The sequence below is a fragment of the Lepus europaeus genome, chromosome 3 (genome assembly GCF_033115175.1).
Source record: "Lepus europaeus isolate LE1 chromosome 3, mLepTim1.pri, whole genome shotgun sequence".
Classification (NCBI taxonomy): domain Eukaryota; kingdom Metazoa; phylum Chordata; class Mammalia; order Lagomorpha; family Leporidae; genus Lepus; species Lepus europaeus.
Genome location: NC_084829.1, coordinates 118,061,590 through 118,083,013, shown reverse-complemented (window position 1 = coordinate 118,083,013; position 21,424 = coordinate 118,061,590). Strand labels below are relative to the sequence as shown.

The window sequence follows — 21,424 nt, the reverse complement described above, 5'->3', positions numbered from 1 at the left end:
TTGAGTTTTAAGAGTTCTTTGTGGGGCCTGAGTTGTGATGTGGTAGGTAAAGCCGCCACTGTGATGCCAACATCCCATAAGGATGCCAGTTGGATTTCCAGCTGCTCTACTTCTGATCCAGCTCACTAAAGATGCACCTGGGAAAGCAATAGAAGATAGCCCAAGTTCTTGAGAGCCTGCACCAACATGGGACACCTGGAGGAAGTTTCTGGCTCCTGGCTTTGGTCTGACCCACCTCTGGCTGTTGCAGCCATTTGGGGAGTGAACCAGCAAATGGCAGAACTAACTCTCTCTCTCTCTCTCTCTATCTCTCTCTCTCTGTAATTCTGCCTTTCAAATGCAAAAAATAAATCTTTTTTAAAAAGGGGTATTTATTGTATGTTTTGGCTAATAGTACCATATCAAATTTTTTTTTGCAAATATTTTCTCCCAGTCTGTGGTTTCCTTTCTTATTCTCTTGACAGTGTCTTTCATATAGAATGGGAAATTTTAATTTCAATGAAGTATTGCTTGTTAATTCTTCCTTTTGTGGATCATATTTTTAGAGTTGTATCTAAAATGTCATCAACAAGCTCAAGGTTTTCTAAGATTTCTCCTATATCCTCTAGTATTCTTATATAGTGTTTCATTTTACTTTTAGCTCTATGATCTATTTCAAGTTAATTTGTAAATGTTGTAAGATCTGTGTCTGGATTCATTCCTTTGCTTCCCTTCTTCTTCCTGTTTCTCTCTCTCTCTCTCTCTTTCTCTCTTTCGCATGTGAATTTCCATTTTTTTTAATACTACTTGTTGAAAAGACTTTTCATAGACTCTTTGATTATATTTATATAGATCTGTCTTTGGGGTCTCTGTTCTGTTCCATTAAACTATTTATTCGTTCACTAAGAACATACTATCTTGATTGTAGGCAAGTCTTGGTTATAGTCTTGAAGTTGGGTAATAGCAGTTCTCTAAGTTTGTTCTTTTTCAATATTGTGTTGGCCATTCTGAGTCATATGTCTCTCCAAGTATAATCCTTAGAATTAGTTTGGTGATGTCAGCAGAGATTTTGATTGGGATTCCATTCAAACTGTAGCTCATATGAGAAGTGACATCTTGACAATATTGTCTTCTTATCTATGAACATGGGATGTATCTCCATTTATTTCATTCTTTGATTTCTTTCATGAGAATTTTGTATTTCCCCTCACATAGATCTTACCACTTTTTCAATAGATTCATACCTAAGTATTTCACTTTAGGGTGTGCCAATGTCAGTGTCATTTGGTTTTTAATTTCAAATTCTACTTCTTCATTACTGTAATATAGGAAACTAAATTGATTTCTGTGTATTAACCTTGTATTTTACAGCCTTGCTATAGTCATTTATTAGTTTTAGGAGATATTTTTTGTCAATTTTAGATTTTCAAATGGGCAATCATGTCATCGACAAATAAATGTAGTTTTATTTCCTCTTTCCAAATCAACATATCTTTTATTTCCTTTCTTACTTTGTCCTTTTTGTCTCATTGTGTTAGCTAGGACCTCCAACACAACATTAGAATATTGGTGAGAAGCCGGCGCCGCGGCTCACTAGGCTAATCCTCCGCCTTGCGGCACCGGCACACCGGGTTCTAGTCCCGGTCGGGGCACCGATCCTGTCCCGGTTGCCCCTCTTCCAGGCCAGCTCTCTGCTGTGGCCAGGGAGTGCAGTGGAGGATGGCCCAAGTCCTTGGGCCCTGCACCCCATGGGAGACCAGGAGAAGCACCTGGCTCCTGCCATCGGATCAGCGCGGTGCGCCGGCCGCAGCGCGCCAGCCGCGGTGGCCATTGGAGGGTGAACCAACGGCAAAAAGGAAGACCTTTCTCTCTGTCTCTCTCTCTCACTGTCCACTCTGCCTGTAAAAAAAAAAAAAAAAAAAAAAAAAAAAAAGAATATTGGTGAGAGATAACATTCTTGCCTTGTTCCTGATGTAAATGTGAAAGCTTCTAGTTTCTCACCATATTATGATTTTGTGGCATTTACGAAGTAAAAACTTTTATTCAAAACCAGTACAAAACAAATATGTTGATTTTCTCCCAGTTCTAGATTCTAATTAGTCATTGATAAATGAAGCTAAACTTATGTGAGAAGAGTTTGGAAAGACCTTAGGAAACATTTTCAAATGTTTATTTAAATTTTCCATGTTTCCCAAGGAATCTAGACATCAAGAAATATTTACATATATCCATTGGTTTACATTTCTTTCCTGTTGATTTGCTTATTAAGAACTTAAAAGAAGTCCAAGATGTGCTTTAAGAAACTCATACATAAATAATTGAGATATACCTTATGATAAAAATGTTTTCAATTACATTATTTGAAACATATGGTATGGTGTAGTTCTGTTGAAAAATTTTTATTTTAAACTATTTTTAACCTTGTATGACTAATCTATGCTAAAACTAGCTTACCTGCAAACTACCACAAATAGATAAAATAGCTACTTTACATATAAATGACCCTTTAAAACTGGATACTATATTATGCTGATTTGCAACATAGTCTGTATGAACAGGGAAAAAAGTAATAAATGCTGTATTGTGAACCAATAATTAGATTCTCAGTGTGGTATAAAGTACTCACAAGAGGCTCATTCTTGGCCTCATAAATTTGACCATATCTTTCCATTCTAATGCTATTAAGTGACTTAGAGATATGACTTAACGGCTAAATAAGCTCCTAAACCACAGTGGCAGCCCATAAAGACTAAAATTATGCAGTGATGACATGCCATTTGTTTAGGAATTGGCTATCGCATTTGCTCTTAAATGTAATAGCAAATGGAGAGTTGGTTGTTAAACTGAAAGTTCAGGATCACATGGTTTAATGCCTCTTGTGCTATTTGCTAAACCTGAAGATTATTAAAGATTTTTGCTTTGTTCACCACAGAAACAGCACAATATCTAGGGTGTTATACAAATATTTTGATTATGCTACTGATTCCAGTAGCTTTAGTTTTCCCCATTCTTACTGAATTACCCGAGTCCAGCTGGTCCATTGATTCTCAAATTATGATGTAAACCAGAATCCAGAGAAGGGTTTGTTAAAACACTCAATAGACGCAGAGAAAGCATTTGATAAAATACAACACCCTTTCATGATGAAAACTCTAAGCAAACTGGGTATGGAAGGAACATTCCTTAATACAATCAAAGCAATATATGAAAAACCCACGGCCAACATCCTATTGAATGGGGAAAAGTTGGAAGCATTTCCACTGAAATCTGGTACCAGACAGGGATGCCTTCTCTCACCACTGCTATTCAATATAGTTCTGGAAGTTTTGGCCAGAGCTATTAGGCAAGAAAAAGAAATTAAAGGGATACAAATTGGGAAGGACGAACTCAAACTATCCCTCTTTGCAGATGATATGATTCTTTATTTAGGGGACCCAAAGAACTCTACTAAGAGACTGCTGGAACTCATCGAAGAGTTTGGCAAAGTAGCAGGATATAAAATCAATGCACAAAAATCAACAGCCTTTGTATACACAGGCAATGCCACGGCTGAGGAAGAACTTCTAAAATCAATCCCATTCACAATAGCTACAAAAACAATCAAATACCTTGGAATAAACTTAACCAAAGACGTTAAAGATCTCTACGATGAAAACTACAAAACCTTACAGAAAGAAATAGAAGAGGATACCAAAAAATGGAGAAATCTTCCATGCTCATGGCTTGGAAGAATCAATATCATCAAATTGTCTATTCTCCCAAAAGCAATTTATACATTCAATGCAATACCCATCAAGATCCCGAAGACCTTCTTCTCAGATCTGGAAAAAATGATGCTGAAATTCATATGGAGACACAGAAGACCTCGAATAGCCAAAGCAATCCTGTACAACAAAAACAAAGCCGGAGGCATCACAATACCAGATTTCAGGACATACTACAGGGCAGTTGTTATCAAAACAGCATGGTACTGGTACAGAAACAGATGGATAGACCAATGGAACAGAATAGAAACACCAGAAATCAATCCAAACATCTACAGCCAACTTATATTTGACCAAAGATCCAAATCTAATCCCTGGAATAAGGACAGTCTAATCAATAAATGGTGCTGGGAAAATTGGATTTCCACATGCAGAAGCTTGAAGCAAGACCCATACCTATCACCTTACACAAAAATTCACTCAACATGGATTAAAGACTTAAATCTACGACCCGAAACCATCAAATTATTAGAGAGCATTGGAGAAACCCTGCAAGATATAGGCACAGGCAAAGACTTCCTGGAAAATACTCCAACAGCACAGGCAGTCAAAACCAAAATTAACATTTGGGATTGCATCAAATTGAGAAGTTTCTGTACTTCAAAAGAAACAGTCAGGAAAGTGAAGAGGCAACCAACAGAATGGGAAAAAATATTCGCAAACTATACTACAGATAAAGGATTGATAACCAGAATCTACAAAGAAATCAAGAAAATCCACAACAACAAAACAAACAACCCACTTAAGAGATGGGCCAAGGACCTCAATAGACATTTTTCGAAAGAGGAAATCCAAATGGCCAACGGACACATGAAAAAATGTTCAAGATCACTAGCAATCAGAGAAATGCAAATCAAAACCACAATGAGGTTCCATCTCACCCCGGTGAGAATGGCTCACATTCAGAAATCTACCAACAACAGATGCTGGAGAGGATGTGGGGAAAAAGGGACACTAACCCACTGTTGGTGGGAATGCAAACTGGTTAAGCCACTATGGAAGTCTGTCTGGAGATTCCTCAGAAACCTGAACATAACCCTACCATACAACCCAGCCATCCCACTCCTTGGAATTTACCCAAAGGAAATTAATTTGGCAAATAAAAAAGCCATCTGCACATTAATGTTTATTGCAGCTCAATTCACAATAGCTAAGACCTGGAACCAACCCAAATGCCCATCAACAGTAGACTGGATAAAGAAATTATGGGACATGTACTCCATAGAATACTATACAGCAGTAAGAAACAACGAAACCCAGTCATTTGCAACAAGATGGAACAATCTGGAAAACATCATGCTGAGTGAATTAAGCCAGTCCCAAAGAGAAAAATATCATTTGTTTTCCCTGATCGGTGACAACTGAGCGCCAAAGGGGAAACCTGTTAAGTGAAATGGACACTATAAGCAACAATGAACTGATCAGCTCCTGTCCTGACTTTAGATGTACAATGTAATACTTTATCCTTTTTAGTATTTGTTGTTGTTGTTGTTGTTCTAGTACTATTGGTTGAACTCAGTAATTAACACACAATTATTCTTAGGTGTTTAAATTTTAACTGAAAAGTGATCCCTGTTAAATCTAAGAGTGGAAAAAGAGAGGGAGGAGATGAACAATTTGGAACATGCTCAATCGGACTGGCCGCAAATGGTTGAGTTAGAAATGTGCCAGGGGATTCCAACACAATCCCATCAAGATGGCATGTACCAATGCCATCGCACTAGTCCAAGTGATCAATTTCAGCTCACAATTGATAGCTCTGATAGGTCTAAGAGTCAAAGAGATCACACAAACAAGACAAGTATCTGCTAATACTAACTGATAGAATCAAAAAGGGAGACAAAGATCCAACATGGGAAGTGGGATACACAGCAGACTCATAGGATGGCAGATGTCCTAAACAACACTCTGGCCTCAGAATCAGCCCTCAAGGCATTCAGATCTGGCTGAAGAGCCCATGAGAGTATAGCAGGCATGGAAAGCCAAGATATCATGGAAAAAAAAAAAAAGACCTAAATGAATCATCTCTGTGAGTGAGATCCCAGTGGAAAGAACGGGGCCATCAAAGAAGGAGGTACCCTTCTCCGAAGGGAGGAGAGAACTTCCACTTTGACTATGACCCTATCGGAATAAGATCAAAGTCAGCGAACTCTAAAGGCTTCCATAGCCCTGGCAACTCATGACTAGAGCCTAGGGAGATTACTGACGCCATGAACAGGAGTGTCAAATTGTTAAATCAGCAACAGGAGTCACTGTGTACTTACACCCCATGTGGGATCTGTCCCTAATGTGTCGTCTAAAGCCAAGTGATGCTATAACTAGTACTGAAACAGTATTTTTATACTTTGCGTTTCTGTGTGGGCACAAACTGATGAGGTCTTTACTAATTATATACTGAAGTGATCTTCTGTATATAAAGAGAATTGGAAATGAAAAAAAAAAAAACAACCTGGTGTTAAAATGGAAATGGCATAGAAAATTAATTAATTTGAAAAAAAAATTATGTAGGATCTCTTTCTTTAATGTGCTGTACATTGCTATTTAATGCTATAATTAGTAATCCAATGGTAGTTTTTTCACTTTATGTTGCTATATGGGCAAAATGTTGAAATCTTTACCTAATATATACTAAACTGGTCTTCTGTATACAAAGAGAATTGAAAATGAATCTTTACATGAATGGAAGGGGAAAGGGAGCGGGAAAGGGGAGGGTTGCGGGCGGGAGGGAAGTTATGGGAGGGGGGAAGCCATTGTAACCCATAAGCTATACTTTGGAAATTTATATTCATTAAATAAAAGTTTAATAAAAAAAAAACACGGATTTATAGACCTAACTGTCAGAGCTTATGATTTTGATCTGGGTGGAGCCTAATAATCTGTATTTCTGTCCAATTCCCCAGTGATGCTGAGGTTGCCAGTTTGAGAACCCTACTTTGAAAGTCATTGACCCAGTACTATGGAACTTTCTCTAAGCAGTTAACAGGGTTCCTTTAAAAAAAAAAAATTAAGAATGCATACATCAGAATTCAGCTGTTGCCATTGTTTAGAAAACTGTGTCCTAATTTACTTGGTCGTGCATTGAGGGAAACATTTCTCCTATTAGAGATTATAATAAAACTTTTCCCCTAAAACTTTACAAATGAAGCATTAAACAATTTGACATTCCATTTATATTAGGGAAACATATTTATACAAAGCAGTTAGAGGCACTGTCTAGCTCCTGTCTCTATGCTTGAGAAACAGTGGTTTTTCAACTTAGTACTTGTTGAATTATTTATTTAGCAGAGGTTTAAACTTGTGATTATGAAGAAATTGAAAGTTATATCATTGTAAACATTGATAACTAATAGGGAACCTAAAAGGTAACCCACAGAACTGAAATTGACACTTTGAGACCCAATGACTTTGAACAGCCTTGTCTTCACTGTTGAGAAACAGTTATTTTTTTCTGTATACTATTTGTTGAACTATTTACTTAGTATAGAGTTAGTTGTATGTGTATAAAGTTAATTGAAAATAGATCTTAGTAAAAAAATAAGCATGGAAATAGGAGAGGAAGGAGGAAGAAGTATGGGAGTAAGGGGAAACGGTGGGTTCCATGGGAAGAATCACTATGTTCCTAAAGTTGTATTTATGATATACATGAAGTTTGTATTCCTTAAATAAAAGGTTTCTGGGGAAAATTTTGAAAGAAAAATAGAAAAAGGGGGGGGGGATGAGTTTGAGGGAGGGTAGGATGGGAACTATCATTATGCTCTTAAAACTCTATATATATATATGTATATGAAATATGCAAAATTTGTTACCTTTACATAAATGTTAAAAGTAAAAAAAAATCCCTGAAGAATATGTGACACGAAGTTATTAATATATAATAAAGAGATTTTAGGAAACTGTTGGAATCTTATTTCCTTAAAGTCCAAGGTCATGATAGATTTTGTCTGAATCTTTGAGCTTTTATAACCCAACCCCTAAAAATGATGTTTTCACTGTCCCAACTTGCCAGTCAGTTGTCTTAATCAGTTCTGCTTTGGGGTGATGAAATTTAGGGCCTGGATTAAATATACCCCACTTTTATTCTATTCCACAACATATGAAATTTTCAGTGTTCATATTAAGTTTTAAAACCAGTGCATTGCTAATGTTGATACAGCTTGACTTCATTTCTTTTGTACCTTGATTCTGTGCATTTTATCTTTCATCCCTGTCTGCTGCCTGGCCCTGGGTCTCACCTCTGGACTATGGCCCATCCTCCTTCACTTCCATTTTACTCCCCTCCTATCCTACTTGCACTTGTTTATTCTACTTGGAACTTGAAGTCTTACTTTTTAAAGCACAGTGCTGCTATCACATCTTATACCTGTCTATTAGAGCTGATTCTTTTGAACAGATTTGGTGGAGCCATTCCTTAGCTGCTAAGGGTGATCCTTGTCTGAACGATAACCTTCATGAAGTTGACCAGTCACAGAAGGAACAATGTGGATGTGATGTCCACAAATCACACTGGGCAAGTCTTCTTTGTCTAAAGCTAATTTAACTTGTTCAAAACACCTAACTAATAACCTTTTCTGGAGTTTTGTACAGTTGTCTTTCTGTATATTGTGACACAGTTGCCAATTTTGTAGTAAGACTGATGGTGAGGAATTGTCTGACCACCTTGTGCAGTATTCACAGCAATGTTATATTCATCTTCATTTTTTTTTTAAGAGGAAATGGAAGTTGCTGCTTAATCTCTTCCTGTGTGTCATAAAATAGTAGCCCGTGGATGTTGTTCCAGTGTCACCCTTCAAAAACAAGCATTACTATGAGTCACTGGCCACAGCTGTCTTGTTTACTTATGTATTCCAAGTGCCTTGAACAGCTTGGCATGTGGTACATAGGCACTCAATAAATATTTGTTTAATAAATGAATTGACATTTGTAAAAGGTCAGAATCGTAGAAGGGATTCCTTTTGGAAAGTTTATAATTTAGAAAGTTTAAATTATGTTGAAATGTGTGTGTAATCCTTTAAAAATGTAATTATTTAAAAAGCATTCAGAAAAATCTGATAGTATAAGCGTGTCCATAGTGGACACAATAAATTATGTTTCCTGGTAGTTATGATTTATATTTGCATTTTAAAGGGACAATGTCTCTTTAAATTGATATGTTTGAAACTACTGATACGTACTGAATTATGCTACATTTTGGTATTCTGATGATGATTGTTATTAATTCAGGTCATTAAGATATCTGAGGAAATAATTAATGTATACAAGTAAAGGTGTATGGGGGTATTCATTCCACAGCTGTTTTTAATATCAAAACAAAGGAAACCTAAATATCAAGCAAATAGGTGACTGCCTATGTTCTGTTGTATCTATTCACTGGCATACCTTGGAAATGGTTATTGAAATATGTTATAGAAGTGTATCCATTAATATAAAACAAGTATCATTCAGCTACAGTGTCCTGCCCAGATGTGGCCTGAAATCTGATTTTGTACTGTTAGAGCTAAGACGTGTTTTATGTTTTAAATGATTATGAAAGCAAGAAATAAACATAAGACAGAGAGTAAGTTTACATTTGTGTAGAATGAAAAAGGAGTAGCTTATAGTGTGCATTTAAAAACAAACAAATCCTATATACACACAGAGGTATTTAGGTTAGTTTGTCAATTTGCAAACTGTCACTGCCAAAAATACAGTAATTCATTGCTATTTTTAAAAAATTATTTATTTATTTGAAAGAGTTACACAGAGAGAGAAGGAGAGACAGAGAGAGAGAGGTCTTCCATCCGCTGGTTCACTCCCCATTTGGCCACAATGGCCAGAGCTGTGCCAATCTGAAGCCAAGAGCAAGGAGCTTCTTCCAGGTCTCCCACGTGGGTGCAGGGGCCCAAGGACTTGGGCCAACTTCCACTGTTTTCCAAGGCCACAGCAGCTGATACACAGACAGCTGGATCAGAAGTGGAGCAGTTGGGACTTGAACCAACACCCACATGGGATGCCAGCACTGCAGGCAGCAGCTTTACCAGCTACACCACAACAATAGCCCCATTCATTTTTTTTTTTTTTAAATATCTGTAGGGTTAATAGTTCAGATTCAGCTGTGTGACACAAAAAGGCACTCCTCCTGAAGCTCAAGCCTTTCACGATTCAATAGACACAGAATAGAATTGACTTACCCTTATGTAGACAGCTGTTTACAAGGTAAGTCAGGTGCTTGGAAGAGGAGACAGTATATTATAATAGTGAGAAATCTTTATTGTAATGAACTAATAACGGTATTACAGCTCATGTTGTAATGTAGCTAGTAACAGAAGGAAGCACTAGGACTATGGAAAGCAGAGGTAAAAGCTAAGCAGTCTTTGGACCTTTTAGTGTATGGATAGTAAGCCCAATGTCTGTTATTCCTGAGGGAACCACTATTTTATAGCAAAGAACACTGATGATGGCTTTCATTGCTCTTCAAAAAGCACTTGTGCTTTATTCATAACCTTTTTGTGATTTGAGAAAATGATTCCCTTTTCAGATATTTAGAAACTGAGGCACAGAGGGGATTACACAAGTGTTCAGCATGGTATAGATCACCCAGGTGATCCTGCACTTTCCATACTTATATCACACTAAACACAGGTGATTACAGAAAACCAGAACACCTAGTTGCAGCTCATTGTCTGCAGAGGATGAAGAAGTGGAGTCATCAAGTCAGGATCACTGTACATTTCACTAAATCAAAAAAGAAGGTAAACATGTTTTTAAAACTGGTAAAAGGGCTAACTATAAATGTTTCTGTGCTCTTTAGAGGTAAAAAATCACAGTGTGCAAGCATGGATGAAGCTGTCATTGTTCTTCTCTTGACTTTTTTTCTAACAAAGAATTTTAGCCTGGACTTTTTGTTTCAAAGAATTTCTGATGTCTTTCTGCAAAAGTAATAGTAAATGGAACAGCTCCTATTTTAACTATGATATCACATATTAACCTCCGTGTCGTCAATTCCATGCATTCCAATAGAAATCACAGCCAGGCGGAGTACATATTTTCCTGATTCTCTATCTCTTTAGCAGGCATTGTACTTTATCAAAGATATTTTCCTTTTGATGTGAAACATATGTTCAGGAACTATTTGTCATATCTATATTAAATATATTTCATTATAAGCTACATATTTCTTAAATATCATGTTTATTATATTCCCATTTAAAATTTTTTATTTGAGAAGCAGAGAGAGACAAACAGACATACCAAGAGCTCCCATTTACTGGTTTAATCCAAAATGACCACAGTAGCCAAGTATGGACTAATGTCAAAGCCAGGAGCCAGGAACTTAATCCAGATCTCCTGTGTAGATGGCAGGAACCCAATTACTTGAACCATCATCTTTGCTTCCAAGGGTCTGCATTGGCAGTGACGACCCAGAGCAGGATATTAAGCCCAAGCACTGTGATTTGGACCATAGGAATCTTAAACAGAGTCTTGATTGCTAGGCTAGACACCCACCCCAACTTTTGCATTTTTTTTTAACGTTTATTTAATGAATATAAATTTCCAAAGTACAGCTTATGGATTACAATGGCTTCCCCCCACCTATAACTTCCCTCCCACCCGCAACCCTCCCCTTTCCCACTCCCTCTCCCCTTCCATTCACATCAAGATTCATTTTCAATTCTCTTTATATACAGAAGATCAGTTCAGTATATATTAAGCAAAGATTTCACCAGTTTGCCCCCACATAGCAACACAAAGTGAAAAATACTGTTGGAGTACTAGTTATAGCATTAAATCACAATGTATAGCACATTAAAGACAGAGATCCTACATGATATTTCTTAAAAATTAATTAATTTTCTATGCAATTTCCAATTTAACACCAGGTTTTTTTTTTTCATTTTCAAATATCTTTATATACAGAAGATCAAACTTTCGCATTTTAAAACCTAAACTGAGAAAGAATGAGCACCTTAACAATCTCTCTTTAAGCACTCTAGAGTGGCTTGGATTATTATGTATTATTTGTTATTCTGGCTTCTATGTGTTATTTATTCTTGGGGAGGTATTTTAGGAGTTAGAATTTCTAAGACAACAGAAGTGTTGTAAAACAAGGGATAATTCTAAGCTGTACAGCCATTGGGTTTCCTCTCTTTTCTGTGCATTTTTAACTTCCATGTTGAGTGCACATTACAAGGATGTATGAGTACAATTGCATCATACTATTTCCTTTCTTTAAGCCTATTCTTCATTGATACCTATAACAAATATGTAATCTTCTTTTGAGGACATATTTTTAAGAGATCCTAATTATTTCTCAAGATTTTCCATTTATTAGATAGCCAATAAAGGGTTACTTCATATTGTCACATTTGTGTGTTTTTTTCTTACAACTCAGAAAAGTTCTATAACCAGTGAGCTCTGTTGCCTTTCTCCCTGCCCCGTTTCTCATGACCATGATGATCTAGAAATCTACTTGCCATAAATGGGAGGCACACAGATAGCAAGTATTGGGCCTCACCTAAGACATCTGATGTGTTCTTGGAACCATTCCTTTTCAATTCTCTCCCCAGTATTTGACACCTTTGTTTTGTCTTAATCTTTTTGTTACCATTTTCTAGGCACTATGAATCTAGCTTTCTGTCTGTTCTCTCTGATGAAAAGTTGTAAGCCCTTTCATCTCTCATTATGCTTTATCTCCTGCCCTCCCCCAAATTAACCCAGAGTGTGCGCACAAGTGAGTACATGCCTACCCCAAGACAAGCAGATAACCTACACCCACGTAAGTGCCACGGTACCAATCTTACCTCTCCCCCAAGATGCAACTCAATTTCTGCTTTTTTTTATTTCCACAGTTAGAGCCTGTGTCACTCAATTTATTATCAATCTATGTGCTGATTTATTTTTTTTTTTTGTATATTTTATTTTTGTAGAGTTTTATGCAACTGATTTGCCTTCCTGGTTGTAAGCTCCCTGCAGTCAACGACCTGTTTGTTTGTTTGTTTGTTTGTTTTTCATGTATCTTTTATAACCCTCATCACATTATACATATAGGTCATGCTATTAAGTCCTAACCACATATCCTGTGGAGCAGAAAAGTGCCTCAGAAAGTGTCTTATCTAGTGTCTTCATTTTACAGAAAAGCACATTAGAGCAATAAAGTCACCCATCTTGATTGTGGTAGAACTGGTGAGCAGCAAACGTACAGCTCCCCGCCTCCCAAGTCGGTGTACCTGCCAGGCATCCTTGACCATGCTGATGCTCAGAGAAACTCAGGGCCAATTCCAGGAGTAGGTGGCCTTGGTTGTTGCCCACGTGGGTAGTGCTAATATGCCTATCGTGAACAACTGCCTAAAATTCTCCCATGTATATCTCCCAGTGTTTCACTCTGCCCTCTTAACTTTATAAAATTCACCACTTGGGTTCTAGTGGATGAAGTCAGAGACCTCTCAGGAAACAATGCCACCATGCAGTTTTATTCATTAATTTGTCAACATTTATCCATTTGGTCTATGGGATCATATAAAAGCAACCTGTTTTTAAATTTTTACTAGCTGCTGAATTTTTCATGAGAATATTTTTTAAAGTGCTAGATAAATCTAAAATACCTATTTATTAGTGCATTTTATACTTGGATTTTTTATTTTTAATTTTTATTAATGTAAAAACAGATTGCATATATTTCATAGGCATAATTCTAAGAAAATAATCATATTTTAAATTATACTTCTAATCATAAGCTCTTCCTTTGTTTAAAGTTTGTGTTTTCATATATTAGTAAGTTCAGGCTAAAGAGAGAGTTAACATTGATCCTTCTTGGTTATGACCCATGATTACTACAAATTAGCATGGATATCCTTTTTATTTTCAATGAACAAGTTGGGGATGTCTTCTCGCTTTAATTTTGCAGGAAAAATGCACAGCACTCTCTTCATCTAATTGCCCAAAGACTGGAAGTTGAATTGTATATTGAATAACAGGGGAATTGGGGTTGGGGTGTAAGATAAAAATCAAAGAGTTAACAAAAATAGTCTCCTAATTTTATGTATGATACTTTTAAAATGACGTTCATAATGTAATTTGACAAATACAAAAAATAATTCACTTAAAAGGCAATTTTAGGTTGTGATCAATGAAAGAGAGAATAGGAAGATTATAGAGGTTGTGGAAGAAAGACGTGTGCACAAAACATACACATATCAGGGACCCACAGGGAAAGTCACCCTGGATGGAAAGGATTGCATTATCTGAGATTGCAGAAAATGGCCATATCTATCAATGAAACAGCTCAAATCAGAGCATTTAGCTAGGAGAACAGGGTCTCTCTCAGCTTCAGTTTCCCCAACTGTGTACCAAGGTTATGGAACTAGATGACCTTTGATGTCACTTTCAGCTCTATGTTTCAACTGAATTAAGTGTTTTTATGTTATCTGTATTCTGATAATTAAACTTTTCAAGATTCTCCTCTAAATTGAAAAGCCAATAGCTTAGTGAGTAAATTTCAGTTGAGTGATTGAATTTGGTCCATATTATGTGCAGGTGAACCAAACTAACCATATGTGGATTATTTCAGTTACTTTCACTTGAAGATATCAGTCATTTGATATCTTGTGCTGAAAGGTTTATGTAGTAAAAATGAGTAGTAGTTAAACTTTTCTTATACTAGTGGGGAATTAGTGTTTGATCTCTTTGAACAGAGAAGTCTCAACAAGAACATTTGAAGAAAGGCTTTGATATTGATGGTACATTTCAAAATGAAGCATTTCTGAACTGAAATGTTTCTTTCCAGAGCCATCTGTTCTTACTCATTTCTGCTTCCCTTACTCTTTGCTCTAGCTTGTATATACACTTATACCATTCTTCAGAGAACTGCAAACTAGAAAGGAAAAGGAAGCCATGCATGTTATTTACAGCTTTGTCTAATCCTATATGTAAGGATAAAGTAAAAATATAAATATTTTGCTCTGATACATTTAATTTTTTGAAATTTTAAAACATTAGCCAACAACAATAAAGCTATGTTGATGTCTTAATAAAATGCAATGAAAAGATAAAAATTTAAACTGATTATTTTGAAATTCTTAACCATAAAAGTTGTTTTTGAAACGATTTCATCATTTTTAACCACCCTTCTGTCAGCAAATGATATTAGTTTTGATTTTTGCTATGAATATAATCAAAAGCTCATAATGCAAAACTGTTTTGAAAAATTTGGTGTCATAAAATGTCTACCCATCTCAGAGCTACTTGCCAGGTGTACACAAAGCCCATTTTCTTTTAATGGTCATTTTTAAAGAAGTCTTCCATTATAGGCAAAGATTACATTTTGTGAACTGTCATTTCTCATCTTGCCCTCTTAATGAACAACCCTCTGTACAAAACTCATATAAGTACCAGCAAACCTTGGAAACGAATGTTGACTAAGAATTGGGTAGCAAAATACCCCTTCCCATCTTTTTGAAAATAGTGGTAATTTTGCTTTCCTGCCAGTCAAAATTTTGTACTAGTTTTGTGGCTCTAAGTAGTTTTTCCAGTGATAAAACAAAAGTAGAAATGATCAGTCCTGTCCTCCCATTTTACTAGGGAAACAGAACTAGAAAAGTTCAGTCACTACAGCAGGCCTCCCATTGAAGCAGTGATGGGGCCATTCCCAAGACCTAGGTCCTTGCCCCACCCAATGCTATTTGCAGCATGCCTGACCCATTGGAAGCGCACTGAAGTACAATCCAGTGTTCTTTTGTAATGTTTTGTTTTCCAGCACATCATCTGAAATATGCTGGTTAAAGCTTAGTTGCCCATTAGAATGATTTGTTATATGCATCCTTCATTCTTTTAACAGTATTAATTTGATCAGCTAATTTATATTGAATGCTCACTATTTTAGGTACAAAGATGTTTGCTTTTAGAATCTAGGTTCATCTTCCAGGTAACCTTTCAGATCTCAGAAGTAGATGCCAAATAGGACTTTGAGAACTGAAAAGTTTCAGGTTCACCTACGGTATCTTTAAATCATCAGTAGGTAATGTTTATATCAAAAACTATTTTTTAATTGTTTCCTAATTCTGCCCAAGGTCGAGACTTCAGAATTGAGATGATTACTTGCAGATTGTTATTACCAGTGGAATGGAATACAGCACTTAGTAAATACTCTAGTATCAGTAATTTCTCATTACAATGCCTTAGGTATGCTCATCTTTGATTGATTTGTTCATTTATTAAATAAACATTTATTGAGTACCAGCCACTTTGCTGGACACTGGGTATAAATACAACAAAAAACAGGGCAAAGTCCATGCTGTCATCAAGCTTGTATATAGTGGTAATGTCAAGTAATAAGTAAGCAAATGAGATAATTAGGATGTGATCAATAGTGAGACAGAAACAGACAAGGTGGTACGATAAACAATGAGGATGGCAAGTCTTGCATGGAGTTGTCAGGAAAAGAGCTGTCTTAAGAAGAGACATTTAAAAAATTCTTGTAGATAAGAATGAGCCAGGCATACAAGGGTTAGCAAAAAAGTATCAAAGAGCAAACAACAAAATCCCTGAGGTGGGAAAGGGTCACTACACTTCCTCTCTGTTGATGGAGAATATAAACACCATCCTATCTGCTGCTCAGAGAGATATCAATAAATTTAAGCATAAAGTTACATACTGTAGGTTAGACATGTATAATAGACAATGGAGAATAAGTTGAAATCTTTTTCTCTACTTTTAGAAAGAAAATTATTGTGGGATACAAGAGAGTAATACAAGAAAACATTTAAGGATCTGTATATTGCCTTTTATAATCAAACACTGCATTATATGATAACCACTTGTCAACAAAGGAGTTCAGAGTAGGCCAAAATCTTGGCCTGGAGTTGACACTTCATCTGGGCCTTGAAGAATGGACGCATTTGGATTGGCCTAAAGGAGGCAGAAGAGAGTGATTCAAAATGAGAGAACTGTGTTAATAAAGTTGCTGAGGAGTACTGAACTTGAGTGAACACTTGGGACCACAAAGACTCGAAAGTTGGAACTTGGCAATCTTTAAGGAACTAGAAAATAATAGATAAATCTGATTCATACAGCTTCTTGAATATCAGTAGTGCAGTTTTAACATTACATTTTGGATCACAAAAAGAGTCATTATTGTTTCTTGAACAATGAAATTGTATAGTAGGAAAAGGAAATTGAAGATACAGATAAAGATTAGTGAAAATAAAAGGAAAAATCATGGAAGGCAACATAAGGCCTTCTTTTTTCAATCGTGTTTCATTGTGCCTGGTGCTGAGAAAATGGCCTATGCTTATTTTAAAGATGAGCGGAACACCAGACGTTTCTGTGGGATTAAGAATGAAACTTGGTGAGTGAATAAGAGTAAATCAAAAGTCAACATGCTTTCTCCCTCAAGTCAAGGGACTAACCAGTTTTATCAGTGACAGAGTGGGGGAAGTGTGCCCTGGATATTAAATGATTGTTTCCATGTTGGACATGTTGAGTTTCATAGAACAAGGGGCCCCACTTGTGATGTGATCATACAAGGAATGAACTAGAGCTGTAGTGGAAAGTGGATTTCAGAGATCTAAATAGGTATCGAAAACTGAAGGCTTAACTCTTGAGAATGAATGCTCATGATCAAGAGTGTGTGTATTTGTAGGGGAGGGAGGCAGAAGAGGAATAACTTAGGGACAGAGGATGGAGGAGGAGGAGAGAGAGAATACCTGTAAACCTAAATAGGTAGAAGGTACCAAAACAGCAGTTGTATAAAATCCAATACAAGAAAAGAATTTCAGGGGTGGCATTGTTGCACAGCAGTTTAAGCTGCCACCTGCAACTCTAGCATCCCACGTGAACATAGCTTGAGGTCCCACTGTCCCTGATAATGCACCTAGGAAAGTAGTAGAAGAGAGCTGAGTAGTTGGCCCCTGCCACCCACATGGGAGACTCAGGTGGAGTTCCTGACTCCTGGCTTCCGCCTGGCCCATCTCTTGCTATTGTGACCATTTGAGGAGTCAAACAGCACTTGAGAGATCTGTCTGCATTTCCCCCTCTCTCTATATCACTCTGCCTTTCAAATAAAAAATAAATATTTTTTTTTTTAAAAGGAAATTTCAAGTAGTAAGTAAGGGAAGTTTTGGGGGAAATACCATTATCATTGTCACCATCAAACTACAACTAACTTTTAAAGAGACTACTCTGTGTCCTAAGGCCTTTTAATATTGTAGCTTATTTCTTTCCACAGTCTTTTAAAAGCAAGTGCTATTGTCTCCATTTTGTAGATTAGAAGTTAGGCACAGAGAGATTAAGAAACTAGACCAAGATTATCCAATTTGAGGTATAGCGGAGATTCAGACACAGGCATTGTGCCTTCAGAGTTTGAGTCCTTAACTTGCATGCCATATGGTTATATAAGATGGAGTTTTAATTACGTGGTTTGACTTCTGTCTTATGTGAGTGTTTTGAAAAGGAGTTAATTAACAGTTTACAAAGTTGGGTGGAAACCAGACAGTCAACAGATGATTAGGCAGTGATCGGATAGATCCTTGTGGCAGAAGACAACCTCCAATTCTCCAGAGTAGGGCAGAGAAAAAGAAGGAAGAATATCCCCTTTGATCTGTTTGCTTGCTCTCTCTCTCTCTTCCTCTCTCTCTCTCTCTAATTTAGTGTGTTCTGTATACTACAGATATAGAATATCTTAGTTTATGTATCTTAAATATATATGGAAGGAATGCCAGTTTCTCTAAATTATCTACCCAACTGTTAATAAATGTGAATTAGAATCCAAAAGAGTAAGGTTTGGAAGCAGCCTCAATATTGTTATTCCTAAATTACCTTTTAGTCTGGAATCTCAAATGGCTGGATTTCTGTGTTCAGAGGCTCAGATCTTAAGTCAGTAGTTACGGATTGGAGCCCTTCCCTCATGTGGAGACACGCAACTTCTTTGACAATTCCTTTAATGACTGCTTCCCTCCTGGCTGAGAGAGGCCTTTGCTTCTATTCTCTATGCTTTTGGGGGCTCCTTCAGCCTTTCTCACTCCTCACATACTTGACAAGGCAGAAGGAAATCATAAGGTCCCAGCCCACCATGCTGAGTCATAGAATTTCAAGGAGCACTTGCTTGTTCCACAGCTGTTGCAGGAAAAACTGAAACACTTTTCTTTCAATGAATATAAGGGATTACTTTCCTTTAGACCTAAAACCATCAAAAGATATCATCATCTAATTAATCATCCTGAAGCACAGTTCTGCTCAATTCAGTGGGATGCCCCAAAACTTAAATGGAATACAATTCTTAGCCTGCATTTTGACTATTCATGATTTTTAGCCCATGCTATGGGTGCCCAATAGTATTTCCCAGTCCTCTCCTTTATGGTTAGTCAAGCTGCCCTCTACTTGTTCATTCTGCGACACCCCACTTGCCTCCATCTGTACTTACACTGATCCCTCGGGAACGCCCCCTCCACTTCTCACTCCTCACACCAGTGTCTCATATTGTTAGCCCCAGTTCAGTGCTGTAATAGATTCTTCATCTACCTCCATCTGTATACAGGCTTACTGAATTCATCCAAACAACTATAGGATTTCAGCTTTTATCTTTCCTGCTAAACTCTAGGTAGAATCTGTATCTAATTCAACTTTCTATTTTTCACAAAGCCTATAATTAAAATCAAAGGAAGTTATAGCTGCAAAGCACTGGAGGAACGTGTGATAATGTCTTTTCTAAAACTTCTGCTTTCACTGTTCCCCATAAATAATGGTCCTGAAGATGGGGTAGGTCCATATCTCCCACTCCCAGCCTAGGACTCATCCTCCAAGAGCAGTTTTCCCCAACACCTTGTGCATCACCTGGGTGTCTTCTGTGATGTTTTATACATCCTGATCCAGGAGCCCCAAACCATAGAAATTAGAGTCTCTCATGGGGCCCATACATCACTACTGCTAACATTTCCTCACATAAATCCAATGTGCAATCAAGATTGAGAATTGATACCCCACAATGCCATGGCCTTTGGATCGTTGTTGCTTTACCAGGTAATTCTATTAATTTGGAAAACCTTATTTTTTATGTAAAGAAAATTTTGAAATAGAAAAGTGCTAAATGTGAGATAATAGTGTGATACATTTTGTTTTGCTTGCTACAGCAGTTTACTTAAGTATTTTAACTTTTCAGATATTTCGAAAGAAAGCAGTGGAACTTGGGATAAAATTGCTACCTGCATTTCATACTCCCTCTGGAATACCTTGGGCACTGCTGAATATAAAAAGGTAAAACTCTTCATTTTCAGTAACATATTATAAGGAAAAGTATTCAATATTGTGGCCTGACCTGCAGACACTAAATGGATGATTGCTTTGTGCTGCATGTGACTAACTGACTCCATTGAGACTCTTGGAATCCGTACCTACATGAGAAGCTGTTATCTTTTCAGTGTTCCATAGCCTCAGATTAGTCTCTGTCACGGGAGAGCACGACCCCACCAGAGCCATGCAACCAAACATCATTTTAAGTTTTTAGTATTTCATGATGTTATCAGTGATACTATCTCTTTCTATAAATAGCAAGAGCATCCCATTATCTTTTAACTCATCAAACACTTTGATGACAGCTTGAAAGATAATGAGATGATCTTGGTATTTATGGAAAGAAAACATTTCACTTCCAGTGAGGCAAATTCCTGAGAGCACTTTCTTCTGTTAATCTGGTCAGAGACATTGCAGAGATAAAGACTGGGACCAGTCAGAACTCCATACAAGGAACTGGCCCACAACTCTGAGGAGGAAAAGGTCTTGATTTGGTGACCAAGGTAGATCTAACCTGCCCATGCCTTTTACTTGGAGAGCCCTGGGAGGCTAAGTAAATGAGAATATTGCCCCCTTTAAAAAACTGGGCTGGCCAGGCTTTCTCGCATTCCCCCAGGGAGTAATTTGAATTGTGCAACCCATTTCACATTTTGTTAATAAACGGCTTTGTCTTAAAACTCCTACTTAACCCCTTGCTCCCCTAAGTTATTAAATGTGTGTCTCTGTGAAGATGATGGTGATGATTTATTATCATCATAAATGTGACAAGCTTGTTACATGTTTTACTATATATAATCCTCATAACAATCCAATAAGGCTAGTACTGTTGTTATCTCTGTTTCACTCACTGGGAACTCAAGTCACAGAGATATTGAGTAATTTGCCTAACATTGTACAGTAATAAGGAGTAGAACTAGAATGTGTACTTAGATATTTATATACACATTGATGCACACACACAGATGAAAGAGATTTCTTGTTTTAGAAATGCAGTAAGGGTGTTCAGAGTAGTTTGATATGAGTAATGTAGATTTCTTCTTTATTGTTTATTCCAGTGACATTCTGCCCTAATATTAACCATGAAAAATTGTGAAAATAATAATTGATAGTTTTAATTAATAAATCTATGAAATGCCATGCCTTGTTTATTTGCCTATTATGAATCTATTCTTGAAATCATCCTGTACCAATCTATAAATGTGTGAGTAGGAGAGGGTATGGGTACATGTGTTGGGGGACATAGCAATGGTGTTAAGGCCAGTGAGATGGGGAGATTCCACACTACTGGTCCATGTTAAAGTATGGATATTCTTTGTGGTATGGTGTGATGTCTAGATATCTGCCTTTTCCTTTGCAGTTGGAGTGCTTTCTCTGTAGGTTTAAGATCATTGTATATGTTGCAGGATATTAAGGCAGGGATGGAT

General features: G+C 36.9%; 1 protein-coding gene across 2 annotated transcripts in view; it reads left to right on the top strand.

The window, feature by feature from the left end:
- MAN1A1 (mannosidase alpha class 1A member 1) overlaps positions 1–21,424 on the top strand; it is a 203,980-nt gene that overhangs the window by 92,607 nt on the left and 89,949 nt on the right. For both annotated transcript variants that reach the window (XM_062186690.1, XM_062186691.1), the window contains exon 6: positions 19,870–19,964. In XM_062186690.1, coding sequence (XP_062042674.1) covers positions 19,870–19,964 — 95 coding nt within the window. The remainder of the gene's footprint in view (positions 1–19,869; positions 19,965–21,424) is intronic.